Genomic DNA, 19,849 nt, shown 5'->3' with positions numbered 1-19,849 from the left:
ACCTACAGTTTCAAGCCGATTCCGAACGGCAGATATTTTTATGAGGAGCTTTTTTATGGCAAAAACACGCTCGGAGGTTTGCCATTGCCTGCCGAGGGGCGGCCGCTATTGGAAAAATGTTTTTCTTAATTTTGGTGTTTCACCGAGATTCGAACCAACGTTCGCTCTGTGAATTCCGAGTGGTATCACGCACCAACCCACTCGGCTACGGCGGCCTACATATTCGTATACCTACATAATATATAATATATGTATGCATACTATATACATACATATGTATGTATTAGACTATTTTTGTGAGTCACCAAATGCCTCATGAATTAAAAAATGAAATATCAGTTACCATTGTATGGTCACATTGCACTTGGATGTACTGACCTAAGCCAGTAGTAAGTAGGCAAACTTCCTTAATTTGTTGTTGCTTTTCCAGGCATATTTTTCGCTAAGTGTACTGAGGTTGTTTGTTTGCATATTCATACACACTCATATATACAGCTGTGAACATGAAAATAGCGGTACCCTTAAACAATTAGTTTGAAGTCCTTTTGTCCTATGAAGCATACAAAAGAATTTTAATATCAAATATCTACGAAGGGTTAAGGGATTTCACGGTTCTTTATTGGCGTCGTTACGTTTTTAAGTGCAAGATGGAAATGGCAGTGCTTTCAATTTTTGAAGGTTATACAGGGACTATACATGAAATTTGAAAAATTTAAACGAAAGTTTAGTGAGTTCTATGCATATATGTATTTCTTATGTTTTGACTTTAGTGGGTCGAGCGAAACACTGCACCACAGAATAACGAAAGCAGGTGGAAGATCTTACACAGAAATACCAACTATTCTTTCATGTTCAGCAAAAATTATTTCTCATGCAATCAATATTGTGGAAAAGCCGGTAAAAGAGGAGGAAAACGAATAATTTCCCTGCAAGACGATTGCAAAATTGTAAGGTGCTCCAAAGAGAATCCCATGAAATCAGAGAAGAGAACTTACTTTTTTCTGACATGACTGTACGTAGAAAATTACGATTAGCAGCCTACGAATAAAGCCACTCCTGATACCAAAAAAAAAAACAAAACGTTTGGAATCTACAAGAAAACATCCCAGCTGACATGTTGCGTAATATTTTGTGGATTGAAAAAAAAAAATAATAATAATAATAATAATGGTATGGGGATGTTCCTCATATTACGCAGCAGGCCCCATACACAAAATTGATGGCACAATGGGCACCTATATATATATGAAAATAATGCAGAATGTTATGTTGCCCGATTGCAGAGAGGAAATGCCAATGAAATGGGTCTACCAGTAAGATAATGATCCTGAACACACAAGTCGGAAGGCCAATGATTAGTTTAAAGCAAATAAAATGGAGGTTGTGGGGTGGCCAGCTCAGTCATACGACCTAAATTCCAAAAAAAAATTGTGAGGGACTTAAAAAGAGCTGTACACAAGCCAAACCAAGTAACTTTGGGAAATTGTTGAATATTCCGAAAGAGCGATGCGAGCAATTGGCGGACTCAATGCCCCGTCTTTGTGTTGCCTTTGGGAAATTCAACTAAATATTAGTTTCAACTTTGTATCTGCAAACTTTGTCAATGTAGTTCACTAAACTTGGTCAGAATGCGTTACTTTATGACCATTGCTATATTATTTCACGTGTTTTGTTATAAAAGGTTTTGTTTTTCGTTAAATAATTAATTTAAAATGTGTTAGTTATAGACTAGAATAATATTTCAAAATAATACTAAAAACTTTCCATATCATAGATTCGAATTTTTTTAAGCAATATTCTTTAGTACTGCTATTTTCGTTTTCGCAGCTGTATGCACATTTGTATACAAATATCGTACGCCTGCTTACAATTACGGCGTACCCCCTCATCTAACATTTGCCTTTAAAAGCTCTTGCTTGACGATTAAACTAGCGGGGCGTTTAAATAGCAATCAAACGAAAAACAAGTGCATACTCGAATTTTAAATAAGTCGCCTTTGTTGTCATGTCCGCTCGGTTGAAATATGACATGTGTAAACATTCACGCACGAATATTAATAAATATGAGCTTCTGTGTGTAATTAAAATTAAATGGTAAAGATTCTCAGAACTACTTAGGAAATTTGCACCTTAACCTAGAAAGTTGACCACATGACGCTTATGAAAGATGTTGCTGGACAAGTTTTTGAAATGATTTCCGTTATAGTTCCAATATTTTATATTTATTTGAACGGATTTTCTAGTAAATGGGTTTGAAGTGATTAAAAGAAGTTACATTTGAAATAACAAAAAAATAAAGAAGAACAATTTAGGCGGGTATTGTTTTAATGGATCTGACGTTAGAGACATGAGAATGCGGAAGAGAAGGTTGCGAGCACATTTTCGGAAGTATTTTATATGGAAGAAAATTCTCAACATCGTATGACAAAAATTGTCAAAAATCAACGCTATTTTTGTGCGACTTCAAACATACACTTCATTATACTAAAATTGAATGGATTATAAAACTGCAAGCCAAGGAGTTTTCTAGAGAATTTGATTAAAAAGTTGAAAATTTTGATGAAATTTGTTAAATTGTTATAGTTTTCGTACAAAGTTTGGAACTTTGCTTAATGAGCCTTTCTTTTATACAATGAACTATATTTTTATAAAAACATTCCGAGTATTGTAAAGATAAAGTGAGATATTTATGTAAGCACAAGTGTAAATATAATTTTTTAGGTTCATTGCCAAAGAATAAGCGTTGCGTTGCAGGAAAGTGCACATGTCTCCATCATAAAGAAGTACCCATATTCCATCTTTTCAACTCGTTTACGGTTTTGTAGCTGAATACCGTTCAAGCGCATCCTATGACAGCGGTGCTACAATACCAAACATACCGAAGGACGTGACGTGTTCGAACGGTGCCTCGGTGTTTTCCAAAATATGTTTCGCTCTATATAATATTAAAGGGAACAGAGGACTACATTATTTGCTGGACAAAATAACACAAACTGTAAGACCATGTTGGACAGGTCATAATGCTTGCTTTAATTATAACAGCAACTACCCCCCTTAAATGCAAATAAACTCTTTAGTTACGAAGAAATTTATTATAACGTTTTGCTATGCATTTTTCCGAAATCCTGAATACTAAAACAAATATATTTTCATCCTAATTTTAATAAAATATTCGACCAGGCAAGAAGAAAAATTGAAGTTTGTAATTTTTTAATCGCTCAAAGCAAAAAAAAAATTATATTTTCACAAAGTAGATGATATTTTCAGTTAACTTAAACTTAGCTTTTTTACAATCACCTGCAATTTTCTAACGATAATCTTCCTTTTTTTCTTCGCATTCATATTAGCAAATCTGAATTTAGATAATTACTTAACGTGCTGCTAGACGATATCGAATTATACAGTAGTATAATGGAATGACTTGTCTGGTACGAAGGTTCCTTTCGAGATAGACAATTAGCCTGTAAGATATATTTGATCGTTGACTGAGTTGGCTGTGAAGCAAAAAGTTCATTCGCTTGCTAAATGAAAAGAGAAAGCAATATGTCTATTTGTGTTAAGCCCAAAGTAGAGGTGCCATAACCATCACGCCATATCTTCAACCATAGTATTAACCATAACGATATTTATGTGTGCATTTTGATGTTGTGGTTATGACTACGGAATTATGGCATGTCATAACCATCATTTCGTTGCGATCGTCGTTCTGTTAACATGCAAATCAAAAAAGCGGATGATGCGATTGCTCTTGCAATTATTTACATGACCATTAAGAAAAAAAGGCATTTCGCCATACACGACGGATATTCTCGATTTTCTCCAAACTGCAACAAATCGGTGGGAATTGTGCCCTGTTTGTGGCCAGCTTTAGCGTCTTAGTGACATAGATTACCTTTCTAAGGTTAAATGGAAACCTAAAAACTGATAACAAGCTTATATGAAAGATATGGGAGAGTAGCATATTGATGACTGATTTGGTTTCCTTTTGAGATTTGATGGTTTCGATGCCAAAGTGCCCTGCTTATTTTTGCCATGAGCCGTCTTCGATTCGACATCTCTCTGCTCGCTTACAAAGAATTTGCACGTGAAAGCAACAACGAAGTCATTAAGTGCTTCCAAGCAAATGCCATTTTTGGTAGCTATTTTCCAGTGCTGCCAACATATGTTAATTTATGCCAGTTGCTTTATCTACTTGCCACTCGCTACTAACGCATGCCTATTCGAATACGGTTTTGTTTATTTGTTTACAAATGTTACTCTACCTAAGTCACCTTGTATGAATTCGCCTTGGTCTCAATCATTCCATCAGAAATTCTCCCTTTTTCGATTCTTTACATGTGCTCCTGCAAATATGAGTCTGAATACTAAATTTTGTAAAAGCACGAAAAAAAACCCATAAATGCTGCTGGAGCGATACATTGGCTGGATTAGAATCCGCTGTGTTCTAGTAACGTCCAGTAGCTCGTTTAATTACAGTGAATTAAATCGTCGAGAGCTTCAATGGGCGAATATCACAAAGTTATAAAAAACAACGAAAAATGTGCACAAAAGAGCACGAAAATTAATTCTAAAGAGAAAATGTTGTCACACATTTAAAGCTTATCAGTAAATATAAAGTAATCAGCTTATTGATGTTAAGTACATATTAAATGCCCTGCATGCACATATATACATATGTTTTAGGTAAATAAAGGGTCTTTCTAATTAATTAATTACGGCTCCTAAAGTTATATGTGAAAAATGGCATCATTTAAATGCCCATCTTGAGCACGTCTACAGTCGGTTCACGAAGGCTTAATTGTTTAGCATGTCGAGAGGTTGTTCAGCACAACTTCACGCTGCAACGGCAACATTTTTAACAGAACGTCCAGCTTTTGCTGTGCCAGTTTTTTTTCTATCATCGACATTTGAATTGTTGACTCACTCGAACGATCATTTCAACCAAAAAAAATAGCGAATTTCGTGTTATGTTGTTCTTAAAGATTGGTCATTTTCATATTAAGTTTAAATAATTTTAACGTGTTGTTCTACCGTATAAAATTGTACCTATATCCACTTGACAAATGCCAAAGATGACAATAAAAAGTACCGTCTAGGAAATATTTACCCTTTTTTTGCAATGTGAGGATATGGATGCTTCCGACACTGAACGGTTATGGATGCTTCACACTCGAAAGCTCTCGTTATGTAGGTTCGCAATTGTTTCACTTTGGGTAAATTCAATTTTTACATTGGCATACTTATTCCATTGATTTAATATATCACATTACTTTTAATAGTGTCAAATTCTATAACTAAGTTTATACAAATTATTTTTAGTCATATATTTGTTATAAAAAAAATTAAAGTAATTGCGTTTTTACACGTTGCTGCTCATGCATGATTTATAAAGAAAAACTTTTAAATTCTAGTAAAACTTAAACTTCTGATGCAAATTATATGGTCGGCAACACTGTTTCCATTTTGAGGCTTTGCTATTTGTTGTTCGAGTACTAAAATAAAAACGATTATTTTGCAAATTAATAACGTCGCCATTATTTATGTAGGTGGATTGTGTCTTATTTCCACTGATAACAGATAATTTAAAGCATTTCTGCTGCAGAGAGCCGCCAGTTTGTGAATGTTCATACAATTACGTCCCTATCAGACGCTTGTAAATATTCTTATTAAACCTTTTCATTTATAGATTTTTAGAGCAGCATTTTTGCATATACAGTCGCTGTCACCTAACATACCCTCCAATTAGGAAACCCTGTTCAGATATTTGTAAATAAGTTGGTTTTAAAGGTTTTTATTTCCAGGTCTCCATAGTCAAGCAAGTGCAGTGTCGGAACACCTACACGAGCAAGTGCACGTATTTTACTTCTGTAATTGCACGTGAGTTAAAAACACGATGTAGAGAATACAGAAAGTGACACCTTCAAAATTTCGCATTCTATCATTATTGACTTGGGATCATTTATTTATTTGTCGTGAATTACTTGTGAATCTACAATTGCAAAAATATTTAGTGGATGGGAAGTGATTAGTCTGTGCAGGTTAGCTAATCGCGCGCGTCATATGAAAGTGCAATTTTAGTTTGTGGTGATTTCTAACAAGATTAAGAAATATGAAATAGAAGATAGGAAGAAGAGTGAAATTTTTGCAAAATATCTGAAAAATATTTCATTTCGATTGGAGGGGCAAGGAACAGTTTCGAAAACTCCAAGAAAAGGAAAACATGCAGGACGCAGTACGGAGGAGATCCAGAACCAAAAATTTCGATACATGTTGAGAGCCTCATCAAAAGAAAAGTTGCAGAAAACCCTGAAATTTCATCAAGGGAGTCGATCGAAAGTTTGGACTTGGCAAGAAAACTATGAACTTTTGTTTTAAAAAACGATGTTGCAAAAAACTACCTCTGATTTTCATTGCATATAAGAAAAAATACTTAAATTTGCGAAACAGTACTTAAACATACCCAACGCATTTTGGGACGAAGTAAATTCGAGCTGAGGAACTCAAAAAAATTAAACGGGTGTGGTGCAAAGTGCGTACAATCAACGGTAAAGCATGGAAGCGGGTTTCTTTTGGTTTGGGGCTGTTTCTTAAAATGTGGTGTGGTTAATTTAATAAAAATCGAGCAGCTGATTTTGTTGACGTTCTCAGCGAAAATTTCACAACAATCGCGAAAAAAATGCATTTGGGGTCGTTTATTTTCGAACAAAGTATCGACCACAAACACGCGTTTTTGAGAAAAAAACTATTTATTTACAGATTTAATAATTTCCCTCAGGCAAAGAAGTGACAACCCTTTTTAAGGGAATTCCAAAACTCCGTTGCCATCAGTAACTTAACTTTTTATTATTGAAGTATGATTCATATGTATGTATGAATGTCAACGGGGTTGCTTTTCAAGCTATTCATTGTCGGATAAATTATTTTGTTTTTATCTCGACCAAAATATCGTTGGCAAGCAAGAACAAAATTAGTAATTTCGCAAAGCACAGTGAACAGATAGTAGTAGTAGATTAAAAACAACAAGAGCAGTGTGTTTGTTTTTGCTTTTAGCCCTCAAAATTTCGAAACCAATAAACAATGCTTGACAGTGCAAAGTAATTTAAACAAAATTTAAAGAATTAGAGAAGAAATAAATAGAAAAATCAAATCAGCTGATCCACTGATACTAACTGTTCAATGTGCCTTGTCATTTCCGTCCTTTCTGATAAAGCTTTAGAGTGTTCTCATATGTTTACGTACCCGTGTCATAACGTCACGAAAGATTATAAAAAAATCTTTCAAGACATCACCATCGATGGCAATTTGGCAAGGATAATTATGGTGGTCAGAAGGCCAGTTGTTATTGCCGCGCAGCATTTCCGTTATTTAATGAATTAAAAGGGTTTCACAAAACTCACAGCTTGCAACTTTCTTGGCTTACTTTTGCAAAAACCGTTTTAATTTGTCATAAGAGATTACTGCACTGTGGTCACCAATGCACTTTTTCTTCCGTTTGAATGTACTATTTAGCTTTATAATGCACTTCTGTTGCTGTTTGCACTCATTCGTTTACCTTATCACTTTATTTGTTTCTTTTTGTTTTGGGTTTGTCCTCATCATATCAGCACGCACACAATTTAGTAAATTATGGAAGATTACACCCCCTTTATTTCACTGCTAATGCTTCCTTTTCGAATAAGAAGTGAAATGCCCGAAAAATAAACAAACGTTTCGAACACGATTTTTTTCGTTTTATTACATAATCATGCAATCGCTAGTTGACTTCGAAACACGTCTTTTACTTCAGCATAACAAAATGAGACTGAGCTCGCTGCAATGCTGCAATTCAAGCACCAAGTATTATTATCTTTTCCATCTCACCAATACACAAGCAGGTAACGCCACTTGCTGAGTACAAAGTACAGCGTCTGACGATCAAAGACGCTCATGTAAAATTTCTATACCTGCTACACATGCACACAGGGGGCGGACAACTAAATAGAGCCAACATGAACTTTCATGCTTTGCAGGGTTTGATTGAAAAGTAATGAGCCTTCCCGAGCGCAGCGTCTGCCAAGCGATCAACCGAATCGGCTAGTGGGGGAAAATGATCGTTGGACCTTCCCCTTCCACTAGAAATCGGTCCCAGTTCGCTGGCAACAGCGGTGCAGTCAACATCGCTCCGCACGTGAAAGCTGTTTTAAAAGTTTGTTAGGATTTTGCAGTGGCGAAAATGCAGCGATCGTTGGAGCAACGTTACTCGATCAAATTTTGCGTAAAGCTAAACAAAACGAGTACCGAAACCATTGGGCTACTCAAGGAGGCTTACGGGGACCAATCTCTGTCCAGTGCCCAGGTAAAACGGTGGCACAAGTCGTTCAAGGAAGGCCGGGAGGACGTCGAAGACGAACAGCGATCTGGAAGGCCTTCGACGACGCAAACAGACGAAGACCTCTGCATTGGGCAAGATGGGGGTTCCGGTGCTTCCCCACCCTCCCTACAGCCCAGACCAATCTCCTCCGGACTTCTTCTTGCTCCCGCGCCTGAAAAGAAAGCTGAAGGGGAGGCGTTTCGACTCCATCGAGGCGATCCAAAAAACTGTGACAGCCGAACTGAACGCGATTCCGGCGGATGAGTTTAAAAAATGTGTCCTGCAGTGGAAGGACCGCTACCAGCGGTGTATTGACGCTCAAGGGTCCTATTTTGAAGAATATTAGTTGTATAAGCCAAAAGGTTTAATAAAACTGCTTAAAAAAATAAGGCTCATTACTTTTCAATCAATCCCTGTATATGAAAAATATGTTATTATTTTCTTTGATATAATGCTAAATTGTTTCTGTGTTATAGAACGAATAAAATTATTTCGATTTTGCTTGATATTTATAAATTAAACCAAATTCATATGTATGTATATTTATGAAATATATACATATGTGTACATATGTATCTCTATATATAATTGGCACTTACACCCTTTTTTCGGGTGTTTGGTCGAGCTCCTTCTCCTATTTGTGTCTTCATTTTTTCTGCTATTGGAGGGACCTTCAGTTTTACGTCGCTTCCGAACGGCAAATGGTTTTTTTATGAGAAGGTTCTTCATGGCAGAAATACACTCGGAGGTTTGCTATTGTCTGCCGAGGGCGATCGCTGTGAGAAAAAACTTTTTCTATCAACTGGTATCATGTATGTATATAGGTATATAATTGGAGCGTACACCCTTTTTGGGTGTTTGGCCGAGCTCCTCCTCCTATTTGTGTTGTACGTCTTGATGTTGTTCCACAAATGGAGGGATCAACTGGTATTATATTTTAATATTTGAATCATAGGCACAACGTTGGGAAATTCTAGTAGCTGAAGCTGAAAATGTCTCACACGTATCGAAAAAAAACAGCATCAAGACGCACACCACAAATAGGACGAGGAGCTCGGCCAAACACTTAAAAGAAGTGTACGCGCCAATTATTATTATTATTTGTATTCACATGATCGATTTCTAGCCTATTTCTACTGGCGAGAGTTAACCTTAACCTTCCTTCTCATGTATATTTTTTTAAGATAATGTAAATTAACCATTTCGAACCTTACGCCAAGATGTTAGCTATCATTCGAGAAATTCAGATTTATCAGACTCTCTTTTCAGCGTTAAGAAGACGATGCTTTAGGAACCGATAGCAACCGCCCGCCTTTTTTGGCCCGGCACCACAACAAAAAGTATACCTTCGTCTGTGCGGTCGATTCGGCGAGAGGAAGGCAATCGATGGGTTCATTATTAACCTGTTAAGTGATTATGTCGTATATATGCGTCAATTTCAAAAGTTCATTTTTTAGTTAATGTCGTATATGTGCGTCATACCGAAAAAGGAAATTGCATTTGCTATGAAATTTAAAGTTAAGCAAAAAAAGAAAATTTCCCTGTTATTTTGACATTATAAAGTAAGCATGAACACTGAATTTCCTGATAATCGTTCAGCCAACGCGCACAGTGAATCCAATATGTGGTTTTGCATCGACAGTCTTCGCTTGAAATTAATTCAGCACAGTAAATCGAGCTGTCTAAGAAAAACTAATAGCTTAACAGGTTAAAAAAAAATACAGTTTTTATGCTGACATAGCAAAAATACAATAACCTTTCAAAATTTTAGCTCAACAAAGAAAGTCAGTCAACTTGGTGTGCAAATATTTATATATCACCTCTAGTGAAAATTTGGGCTATAGATAAATCGAAGAATAATAGTGAAGCCTCAAGTGCTATGCGTTACGTTCCTTGGCTTTCATGATTGAAATTCAAGGCAAAATACAATGTCGTGAAATTTACACATAATAAAACTTGATTCTGTTTAGTGGTCCACAACCGTATGTACATACATCTACATACGAACAACCAAACGAAATAAAAAACGTGTAGGGAGAAACGCATTATTAAATCACACAAGCCCCTTAAACGCGAATTCTTATTAAAAGGCAGGTCCAAAATCTTATCTCACATCATTAAGGGTTTAAATAAAGTTTAGTAATTTTCCGTTCAGCAGGCATGCAATCAAATATCATTTGTTTAGACGCCTTCAATCGGGCAACGCCAGAAGAGACTCTTTATCTGTTTAACAGAATATTAAAATTAGATCTGACATTTACATACTGCAATATGGGCGTGGCTAACTAAATTACGATGTCATTTTTTCAATGCATTAAATTGGCCTTGAATTGCATTTTGCTTTCCAAGTGAACGCAACGAGTCATTGTAAAACATAATTTGCGCAAATAGAAGTTTTTTCAATATTGCATCTTTTAATTCAAGTATTTTTAATAAACACGTTCTTAAGTGACACGCCCACATTCTTCCGACTAATAATACGCTTCCACCAAAGACAACCCGCGAGTTTGCAAGTTTTGGGCTTGCTAGAATTTCAACTGTGTCCACTGCGTGCTTGACGGTAATTGTGTTTAAACTGTAATTCGTTTGTTTACTTTTTATTGTGAAGTGCGAAATTCTAAAATGGTGCGTACAAGCGTACAATTTAAATTATGTTAATTTTGATTGTTTTTAAAATAATAGATAGTGAGGTGACGACATATGTATTTGAAAAAGCATACGGGGAAAGGAAGGATAATAAATTGATTTGTGTATCCCGATGTAGAGATCTTTCTTGTGCATGTATAGTATGTGAGTCTAAATTTTAGACGCATGCATCCAATCGAATTGTCTCGACATGGACATGACTTGCTGCAAAACATTGCTGCCTTTCTTTGGTAAGAATGCAATTACAAAAGAAAAAAATCACGTAAATGATCACTATTGCCAACATTTAATGTTAAATCGCATACGAACCCAACACAAAAACGCTGTGAAAGATGAATATGAAAATGGGACTTAAGATATTTGTATGGAATTTACAAATGCTTTGGTTGGTGTTTTCGCTTAAATACGTTAGCAGACGCAAACCCAAAATTAAGCTGCGGTGGAAACGTTGTACAACAGACACACAATCACGGCCACCTGTACTCGTATATGTAATAATTGTACGTTTATATATTTATATATACACCGAGCTCCTTCTTCTATTTGTGGGGTGCGTCTTGATATTTCTCCACAAATGGATTGCTCGTTTAAGGGGTTACATGGGTTTCGTGGGTTCAAAAAAACGATTTGGTTTTTTTTTTGGCTTATTAATTTCTACAACATCTACAATTTTCAAGTCGATCCGAATAATAGTCTCGGAGATACAGCCTTTGGAAGGCGTTTTTCTCGGAACCGTGTTTTCGAAGTCGGTTGTCAAATTTTACACAGGTGTTCGAGATACAACGCCGACGCACCTTTTTTTCAAGGGGTCACCGGAAATGACGTCACAATGAAGGAGTTTTCATTTTTTTGTTTGAAAATTTCAGAAATTATTCTTTAAATATGTATGTATCTATAAGACAGAAAGAAGTGTGAATTAAATAAATAATTTTTTACATAGAAAAAAATATTGAAAATAGGCCTTTTTTTGCCCGACGTAACCATGTAACCCCTTAAAGTATTAAGAAATAAACAGGTTGCAAGCATTTCGATATTGAAAGATTTTGACTAAACTATAGTAAATAAAAAAAAATTGCTCCTATTGAATGTTCTGAATTTCATTTGCTGTTATTTCAATGGTTTAGTCTCACATTTTTTACTATATTTTATTGTTGATGAACCCGTATGCTTATAACTTTTAAATTACCCTATTATTAATCAATTATTAACGGTTTTCTCATTTGTAACATTCGATTTTTGACACTTCCTGACAAAGGGTAGCTTTTAAGAAGGATGAAAATAAATCCCTTTTGGTAAAAATAGTACCAAAATAGTATTTTTTTTACTTAAGTGGAAACAAATCACTTAAATTAATGTTGTTGTTGTTGTAGCAGCATAAACATTCCCCATACATATACGGGCACCGCTGCTGAAGTGACAGTCCTTGGCCATATATAAATCCGGGACCTTAAAATTAAATTAATCTATGAATTTTTAAAATTTTTAAATTTTTAAATTTATTATAGATCGCGGAGTTGCGAATTTCGCCATTGTGAAGCTTTCATGTTACCTAACTAAAATAGGGTCATAATGAATTATTTTATTAGGTGATCCATCGTAAATTTAATTGACTAAACACAAACTTTGAACATAATGACAACTCACTTTACGTAGGCAAACGTAAGTTTGGAGTTTTGACCGCCAAATCACAATTTTTCTTACATTACTAACTACCTGTACTTATTTAAATTAATTATTATTATATGAATAGGGCTTTTTTATCTTGAACTTATTTGTGCAAATATTTAATTATTTTCCTTTGGAAAATCTTCATCCGCCCATGTGAAAGAAAGCTAATTGGGAACATGTTCCGTCAATCCCAGCTTTCTTATACTAAAGCCTACAATATATTCGATCTCGTCCACGTGGATACTATCCAACTCTTCTCCCCGTCATAGCTCGTTGCGAAACGAGAGTTGCTTCAAAATCACCTTATTATAAGTAAGTTTTTTAAGCTCTCCACTGATGTACTACTTAGACGAAGTGAGCACGTTACCAAGAGCCCCAAAACTTGCAGTGTTGTGGGCTGTGATTAATTGCCAATTAGGAATTCCGCAATCTATATTTTAAATTCTTCTTCTTCTTAATTGGCGCGATAACCGCTTACGCGATTTTGGCCGAGATTAACAAAGCGCGCCAGTCGTTTCTTTCTCGTGCTAACCGGCGCCAATTGGACACACCAAGTGAAGCCAAGTCCTTCTCCACCTGATCTTTCCAACGCAGAGGAGGCCTTCCTCTTCCTCTGCTACCACCAGCTGGTACCGCATCGAATACTTTCAAAGCCGGAGCGTTTGTATCCATTCGGACGACATGACCCAGCCAACGAAGCCGCTGGATCTTTTTTATTTTAAATTTACCGTACTCAAATTGTCAAAAAGTCAATTTTTCACACGCATTGCCCCAAAAAATGCTCTATAATGTCCTGATTAAGCGAGTTCTCAGGATGCATTCCATACTGGTCCTGGGCAGGCCAATACAAACCCCTGCGCAAGTTTTTGCTCATAAGTCCACCATTTTGACAACGAAATGTTTTCCTCTACAAATTTTACTTTTCCTCCACTTTTATTCAAAATTTCTAGAGTTAGTAATTCAGTGTCTTGCGAAGGGAGCCTATTTGTCAAGAGGCTGCCAGAAAGCTGCTTATTGAGCAAACCTTTTATTATTGAATTATGTAAATTGCTAACCGCAATAAAAAAAAAAATAAAAGGCAATGAAAATTTTATTTATTATATAAACAATTTTTTATTCTATTCAAATTTTCGAAAAGTAGTTTGTGGGAAAGCTTAGAATTCCATTTGCTTATTTACATATATTAATACGCTTACTTGAAAAATACCTGCACTTGAAAAAATAACAAAATATTGACTATTATTCAAGACTTTTATCAAGAAAAATGCCTTTTGTTATTCTGTGCAAATATTGATAAGTCTGAAAGCTTTGTTGTATTTAGCTTTTTCCCACAATGTGGTGAATATTGTAATGTAAAGTTCTTGTGAATTGTATTGGTTATAGTTGACGCGTTATTCTGGCACATTTGCGCTCTGAATACCGTACCAGCTTAAACTCCTGTTTATCCAGAACTGGCCCCGACATATATTGCCCAGCATAAGGCAAAAAAAAAACGATGTTGAATCTAAAATATATCTTAATGCGATCACCATTAATATCATTGTTTGGCGATACATCTCCAGTTTCTGATTCCAATATTTGTCAGCTCTTCTCCTTTTCGTCCCTCCACCTCACTCCACGTCCTTGGCCTCGAAAACTTGTTGGCTCTGTCTCATACAATTTTGTAAGCAGCCTTCCTTCTACACATATGCAACGTGTCCTGCTTATCTAATTATCTGCGACTCAATAAGTCATAGTAACACTTCGCGCCCCGTATCAATTCAAACAGTAAAGTACGTAGAAACCCTTTGAATCTTTAATTGAATGCTACAAGCGAGCTGTACATTAACTTAACGGCACATGTCTTTGCCTATACTGATGGCATTGCTATAGCATGCAGAAATATATGCAGACTGGAAGAATGCCTGGGAATCATAAACGCGGCTATAAGGAAGATTTGACTTTAAATCGGTGACACGGGATTTTTTTTAATATATTACGATAATAAGAAAAATACAGGTTCCTAACTCTTTAAAACACAACACAACAACTTTCTACTCGAATTTCTAGATTAAAGCCGAGTTGAAGAAAAGAGATCAACTACTCTAATCACACCACCTTCTAGTTTACGTAAGTATAGGCACATGCATGCTCTGCTAAATGCCTGTTTACGTGCACGCACATGCCTACAACTACTGTTTGCCTTACAGTACCAAGAAGCAAACGAATATAAAAAGTAAAACAGCTGAATACATTCGAACATTTTTTACCAGTTTTTTAATGTTTGAAAGAAATGAAAAGGCAATTGACAGTTCGAGGCACATATGAATAGTTTTGAGCACAATAAAGATATTTATTTATGTTGTGCTTTGAAAAGATAGTTCGAGGCACATATGAATAGTTTTGAGCACAATAAAGATATTTATTTATGTTGTGCTTTGAAAAGATATATTAGTTCGATAAGTATCTTGGAATTCCTATAAATTCAAATCATTCCAAGCACATGCGTACAATTCGGGTGGTTACAGCGATGTCAAACCCTAGCTCCCATGAACCATTAGCGAAAGCCAAGCGAATCAACCTCGAAACCAAAGAAATCATTGGTTGCCACAGCCACAAGTGATTTTCAAATAAAACGAAATACTGGGTGGTCTGGCCAAAAACAGACCGTTAACCGATTCTCACCGAATTTGCAAGAGTCAGCTGATTGGCTGACAATAACAGCGATTTGTTTATGTAAACACTGAGATTGTGTTGGTGATATATGAAAAAAATCAAGTGGACGAGTATGAATACGTGTGAAATGAGCGGGCAGAATTCTGTCGCCAAGTACCACCCTACACTACACCATGACGTGGGGCCAAAATTATATATGAATGCCAAAAATGAAATGATAATTTGCATTCTAAGTGTTTTGTTGACTACCACAGTAATAAGCCAAGGGACCAAGCCGAAATTTCTAAGTCAAAATAATAATGAGTTATGGTTTTGATATCTAATGAGTAAAAATTACCCTGTTAACTTAATTGGTAATTTCGAGAATAATGATTCAATCATTAAAGATATTTCCACTTGTGACACTCCCTTGCAAAAGTTTGCAGTGTTTTGTTACGTCTCCTCTGAACACTTCACTCATCCATGTGACTGTAAGATCATTGAAAACATGTTCCGTCAATTCCGCTTTCTTATAATGAAGCGTACAAGGTATTCGATAGCATCCTCGTGGAGACCATCCAACTCTTCTCCCTGTTGTGACTCATCAGAAAGAAAGTTTTTTTGATTCTCTACTGATGTGCCACTCAGGCGAGCCACTCAGCTCCTTCACTTTGCACGTTAACAGGGGTTTGTTCCCTTGTAATTTATGTATTTTTAAAACAACCTACTAAGTACTTCTGCAACCTGTATTAGAAATTAATCCGGCTGGAATTGTCAAAGCGTCTGCATTTCGTACGCATAAAAAACTTAAAATGTCCTGGTTTAAGCGGATATCACTCATTTGTTGATTCCACACTAAGGTAACACTTTATTAACCATTAATATGTGATGAATGATGCAATGTTTGCAACTGGACGGACTTTCACCAGACAGATTGGGGTAACATATAGAAAGTTCTGTGCTTAGTTTACTATTAGTTTGGAATTTATATCGGCATTTTCAGTATTTAAAAGGTAGGATATGAATAAAGCGCAGTACTCAATTTTCCCTGAGACATTGTTACATCATTAAAATTTTATGCTGATGTACATACATATATTTATAACTACAAACCTGCCATAACATGAATGAAAACTTATGAAATACTTACAGTAGAATGCCGCCAGAATTTTATCAAATCGTGAATGTCAGTGGATGGTGCCAGCAATAAGAAATCACGCCATTCATTAAAGCTAATATTTAAACTGCCGTCTTGATCCATTCTGAATGATTAATTGCAAAATAAAAAACGTTATAAATATATTTGAAACACATTTAGAAACAGTAGAAGTGGATAAATAAAAATTAAAGAGCATGCAAATGCAAAAAATTAACTTTAACCGATACATACATACATATTTACATTCAGACACTGAACAAGTTCACGTCACATACACTTCACTTAATCTACACATGATCTCACCTTAAAACTGAGAATTTGTGATATTTTGTCCTAATAGGGAACGAAAAATGCAAACATCAAATGTAGCCAAGCTTAGGAATATTATGAACTAAAGAAATTTCGATGTTGTACTTATTTGTGACTTCATTTAGTACAGAAAATTTTATTGGTAATTTATTCAGCAATTTTCATGTTTACTGTTGTAATAAGTCGGCTCTATGGCAAGCTGCCTTGAAACTATTCAAAGCAGGCTAAGTAACTCTTCTCAGATCAAATAGTTTACATTTTCTTTTACATATGCATGTATTTGGAAAAGTTAATAAGTGTTGATATGTCTGGACTTACCCTAAATCTTTTGGTCGAACTAAAAATAGCTAAAAGGTATTATGTTTGGGGTGTATAATGTTAAAGGCCAAAATCCTTTTTATGACAAAATGAGATTTTGGATCTAATGTGATTTATAAATGATAAAAAATGAATGTTTTTTGTAAAATATTTGCTGAAATTGGAATCCAACAACTGCGTTGACATACAGTATATTTGCAAACTGTTGCCAATCTTTGCAAGATTTTACTAAATATGATAAATAGTTAATCTACAACTAAGCAAACTGATACAAACAGTTAAAAATAAATAAATGAATTATGTTATCGCTCGATTCTAATAACTTCAGTAAAAACCTACCGTGACAGTAGATTCGTTGCCTCTTCCGGGTCAACTTCTATTCCCAAATCCTTGAAAGCGTCTATTAGTTCTTCTAAGTCCACGGTACCTAGAAAAATATATAGTCTTCAAGCAAATGCAATATCTAAACAAAAATTAGATTCCGTATAGGTAAAACATACCATCTTTATTTTTATCCAAATGCGAAAACTGAAGCCGTAAATTCTTTTCGTGTTCCCGCACATAGAAAACAAATTCTGCAAGCCCGACATCGCCACTTTGATTTATATCTGATTGCTCCAGAAATTTCTTCGATAAAAAAAAAATAAATAAAATAAAAGCACAAAAATCAAAAAAAAATATATAAGTTTTAAGAGCAAAAAAAATATAGTACTTTTAAGAGCAAATAAAATATAATAATTTTAAAAGCACAACTGCAGGCAATCGGAATTAAAATATATATGCTAGGTGAAGTAAAAAGTTCTAAATATTTTCTGCCAGAGACTTTTAATGAGCATCTCACGGTGTGTACATTGCAGTGGTCCACATGTACTATACAGTTTTGGTATTTTGTGTTTGGTAAAGTCAGTTGTGTGTTATAGGGTTCAAGAATAAAGATTAAAATGAGAAAAAATCGATGCATTCTTCAATAACACTACGACCAAGGAGAAAATCAGATCCAATGATTCTAACAATTCAATTCAAGTAAACAAAAAATAAATAATTGGCGCTTACATTTCTCTTAGGTGTTTGGCCGAGGTCGTTCTCCTGTTTGTGGCGTGCGCCTTGATGTTGTTGTACAAACGGAGGGACCTACAGATTTAAGCGGACTGCAAACAGCAAATTGTTTTTTATGAGGAGCTTTTACATGATAGAAATACACTCCGAGGTTTCCCATAGTCGCCGTTTGGCAAGCATCCTTATTAGAAACAACTTTTTCTATAAGTTTGATTTTTCATGCACGAAAATTTGAACCTAGAAGCCAATCGTTAACATTTTAGTAAAATTATAGAAATCGTCGAGTCGGACCGACATGGCTATATTGACTAGGTATTGAAGTTTAGTCAGAAAACTGCTTGAAGGAAACTTGAAAAACGAAATAAAGCGAAAGATCGTTAGGAACATTTTACTTCACCTAATATTGTAAAAGTAGGCATATACATATAAATTTATGTATGCCTTATATTAAAAAGCCCGATGTACATCTAAGGACATCTTATACAGCTATGGAGACCTTGAGTTGTGCTTTTGTAGTTGTTTGACTATGCACATATGTTACCCTGCAACGTACCTCAGCGTAGACACTTGAAAGGCCAAACTCGCGCAATGCTTCAGAAAGATCATGAATATCTATTCGCCCGTTTCCATCTCGATCAAGGCGCTTGAACAGCTTCTCCAACCTTTCCTCGTCTTCTTGTGGCAACTCAGTGGCCACTTGAGCGTGGGCATTACCACCACTGGTAAGAAATTGTGGGAACGATGCTGATGTCGTATTATCATGGCATTTAGTTTGATGACTCGATGGGGTAGGATTCTGATGGTGTGAGTCGGTGGTGTTTAGTACACTCTGAATGGGTATCAATTTTGGATGGTTATGACTGCCTACCAAGTGAGATGTATTCGCTGTGCTCTGACTGCATGTTGCTCCAGAATTTGTAGCTACATTTGTGGAGTTTTGAAAAGAGGATGATGATGAATTATGAGCCTTATACGAAATCTTATTCTGATCCTGGTTCTGGGTTATATTGTTTGTTACAATATTCTTCTCTTCGTCTTTATCCACCATTATAGTTACCAATCCAGTTATATAACTCGATTTTCTCCGATAAATTGAATCCGTACTGATTTCCGATAATATCTTTGCTAGAAAGAGTGTATACATTAAATATGTACCTTTATGTTTAAATACATTTAGCATGGGGCACTCACATTGGTATATATTTTTTTTGAATTAGGAATGGACCCTCTTGTAAGCCAGTTTTTTGTGTCTTCGAATGCAAGCTGTATATTCTAAAGATAAGTTATTATATGCAATAGTATGCGTGCTCTCGAAATGAGAGTACACGACAATAAATTTATGTTTATAAAGAACATGCTTAAAAAATCAAGAGCTCACAATTAATATTACAATACCTATGTATATTCCACCTTTCTTGAATAATTACTCCATCGAGATATGGGGATTTAAAGGCAATGCAGATTGTGTTTTTTTTTGTTTTTTTAACTAATTGGCACTCATACATTCATTCAGTTTTTTATAGATAGATTTTTTTAATGAGACAAGAAATCAATTAAAACTTCGAATTTTATAATTTTCGGACAAAGTGATTTCATTCACATGTCTTATATTTTCCAAGGCAATTTTCTAATTATTATTATTTTTTTTTGCAGCATTGAACATGAGCTCATCAAGTGAAAATTATCAAAGCTTCAGCAATACCGGAGCGT

General features: G+C 35.4%; 1 protein-coding gene across 14 annotated transcripts in view; it reads right to left on the bottom strand.

The window, feature by feature from the left end:
* LOC129243044 (calcium-binding mitochondrial carrier protein SCaMC-2) overlaps positions 1-19,849 on the bottom strand; it is a 30,692-nt gene that overhangs the window by 7,449 nt on the left and 3,394 nt on the right. For 3 of the 14 annotated variants that reach the window (XM_054880106.1, XM_054880104.1, XM_054880109.1), the window contains exons 2-6: positions 19,331-19,411; positions 18,693-19,264; positions 17,584-17,710; positions 17,423-17,510; positions 16,448-16,559 (exon numbers count right to left, since the gene is read on the bottom strand). In XM_054880106.1, the coding sequence (XP_054736081.1) occupies positions 16,448-16,559; positions 17,423-17,510; positions 17,584-17,710; positions 18,693-19,187 (822 nt within the window). In that variant the 5' untranslated portion in view covers positions 19,188-19,264; positions 19,331-19,411. The other 11 variants (XM_054880112.1, XM_054880114.1, XM_054880110.1 and 8 more) reach the window with 9 other exon arrangements.

The sequence above is a fragment of the Anastrepha obliqua genome, chromosome 3, assembly GCF_027943255.1.
Source record: "Anastrepha obliqua isolate idAnaObli1 chromosome 3, idAnaObli1_1.0, whole genome shotgun sequence".
Taxonomy (NCBI): domain Eukaryota; kingdom Metazoa; phylum Arthropoda; class Insecta; order Diptera; family Tephritidae; genus Anastrepha; species Anastrepha obliqua.
Note: the sequence above shows the minus strand (reverse complement) of the source record. Positions and strands in the feature narration are given on the sequence as shown.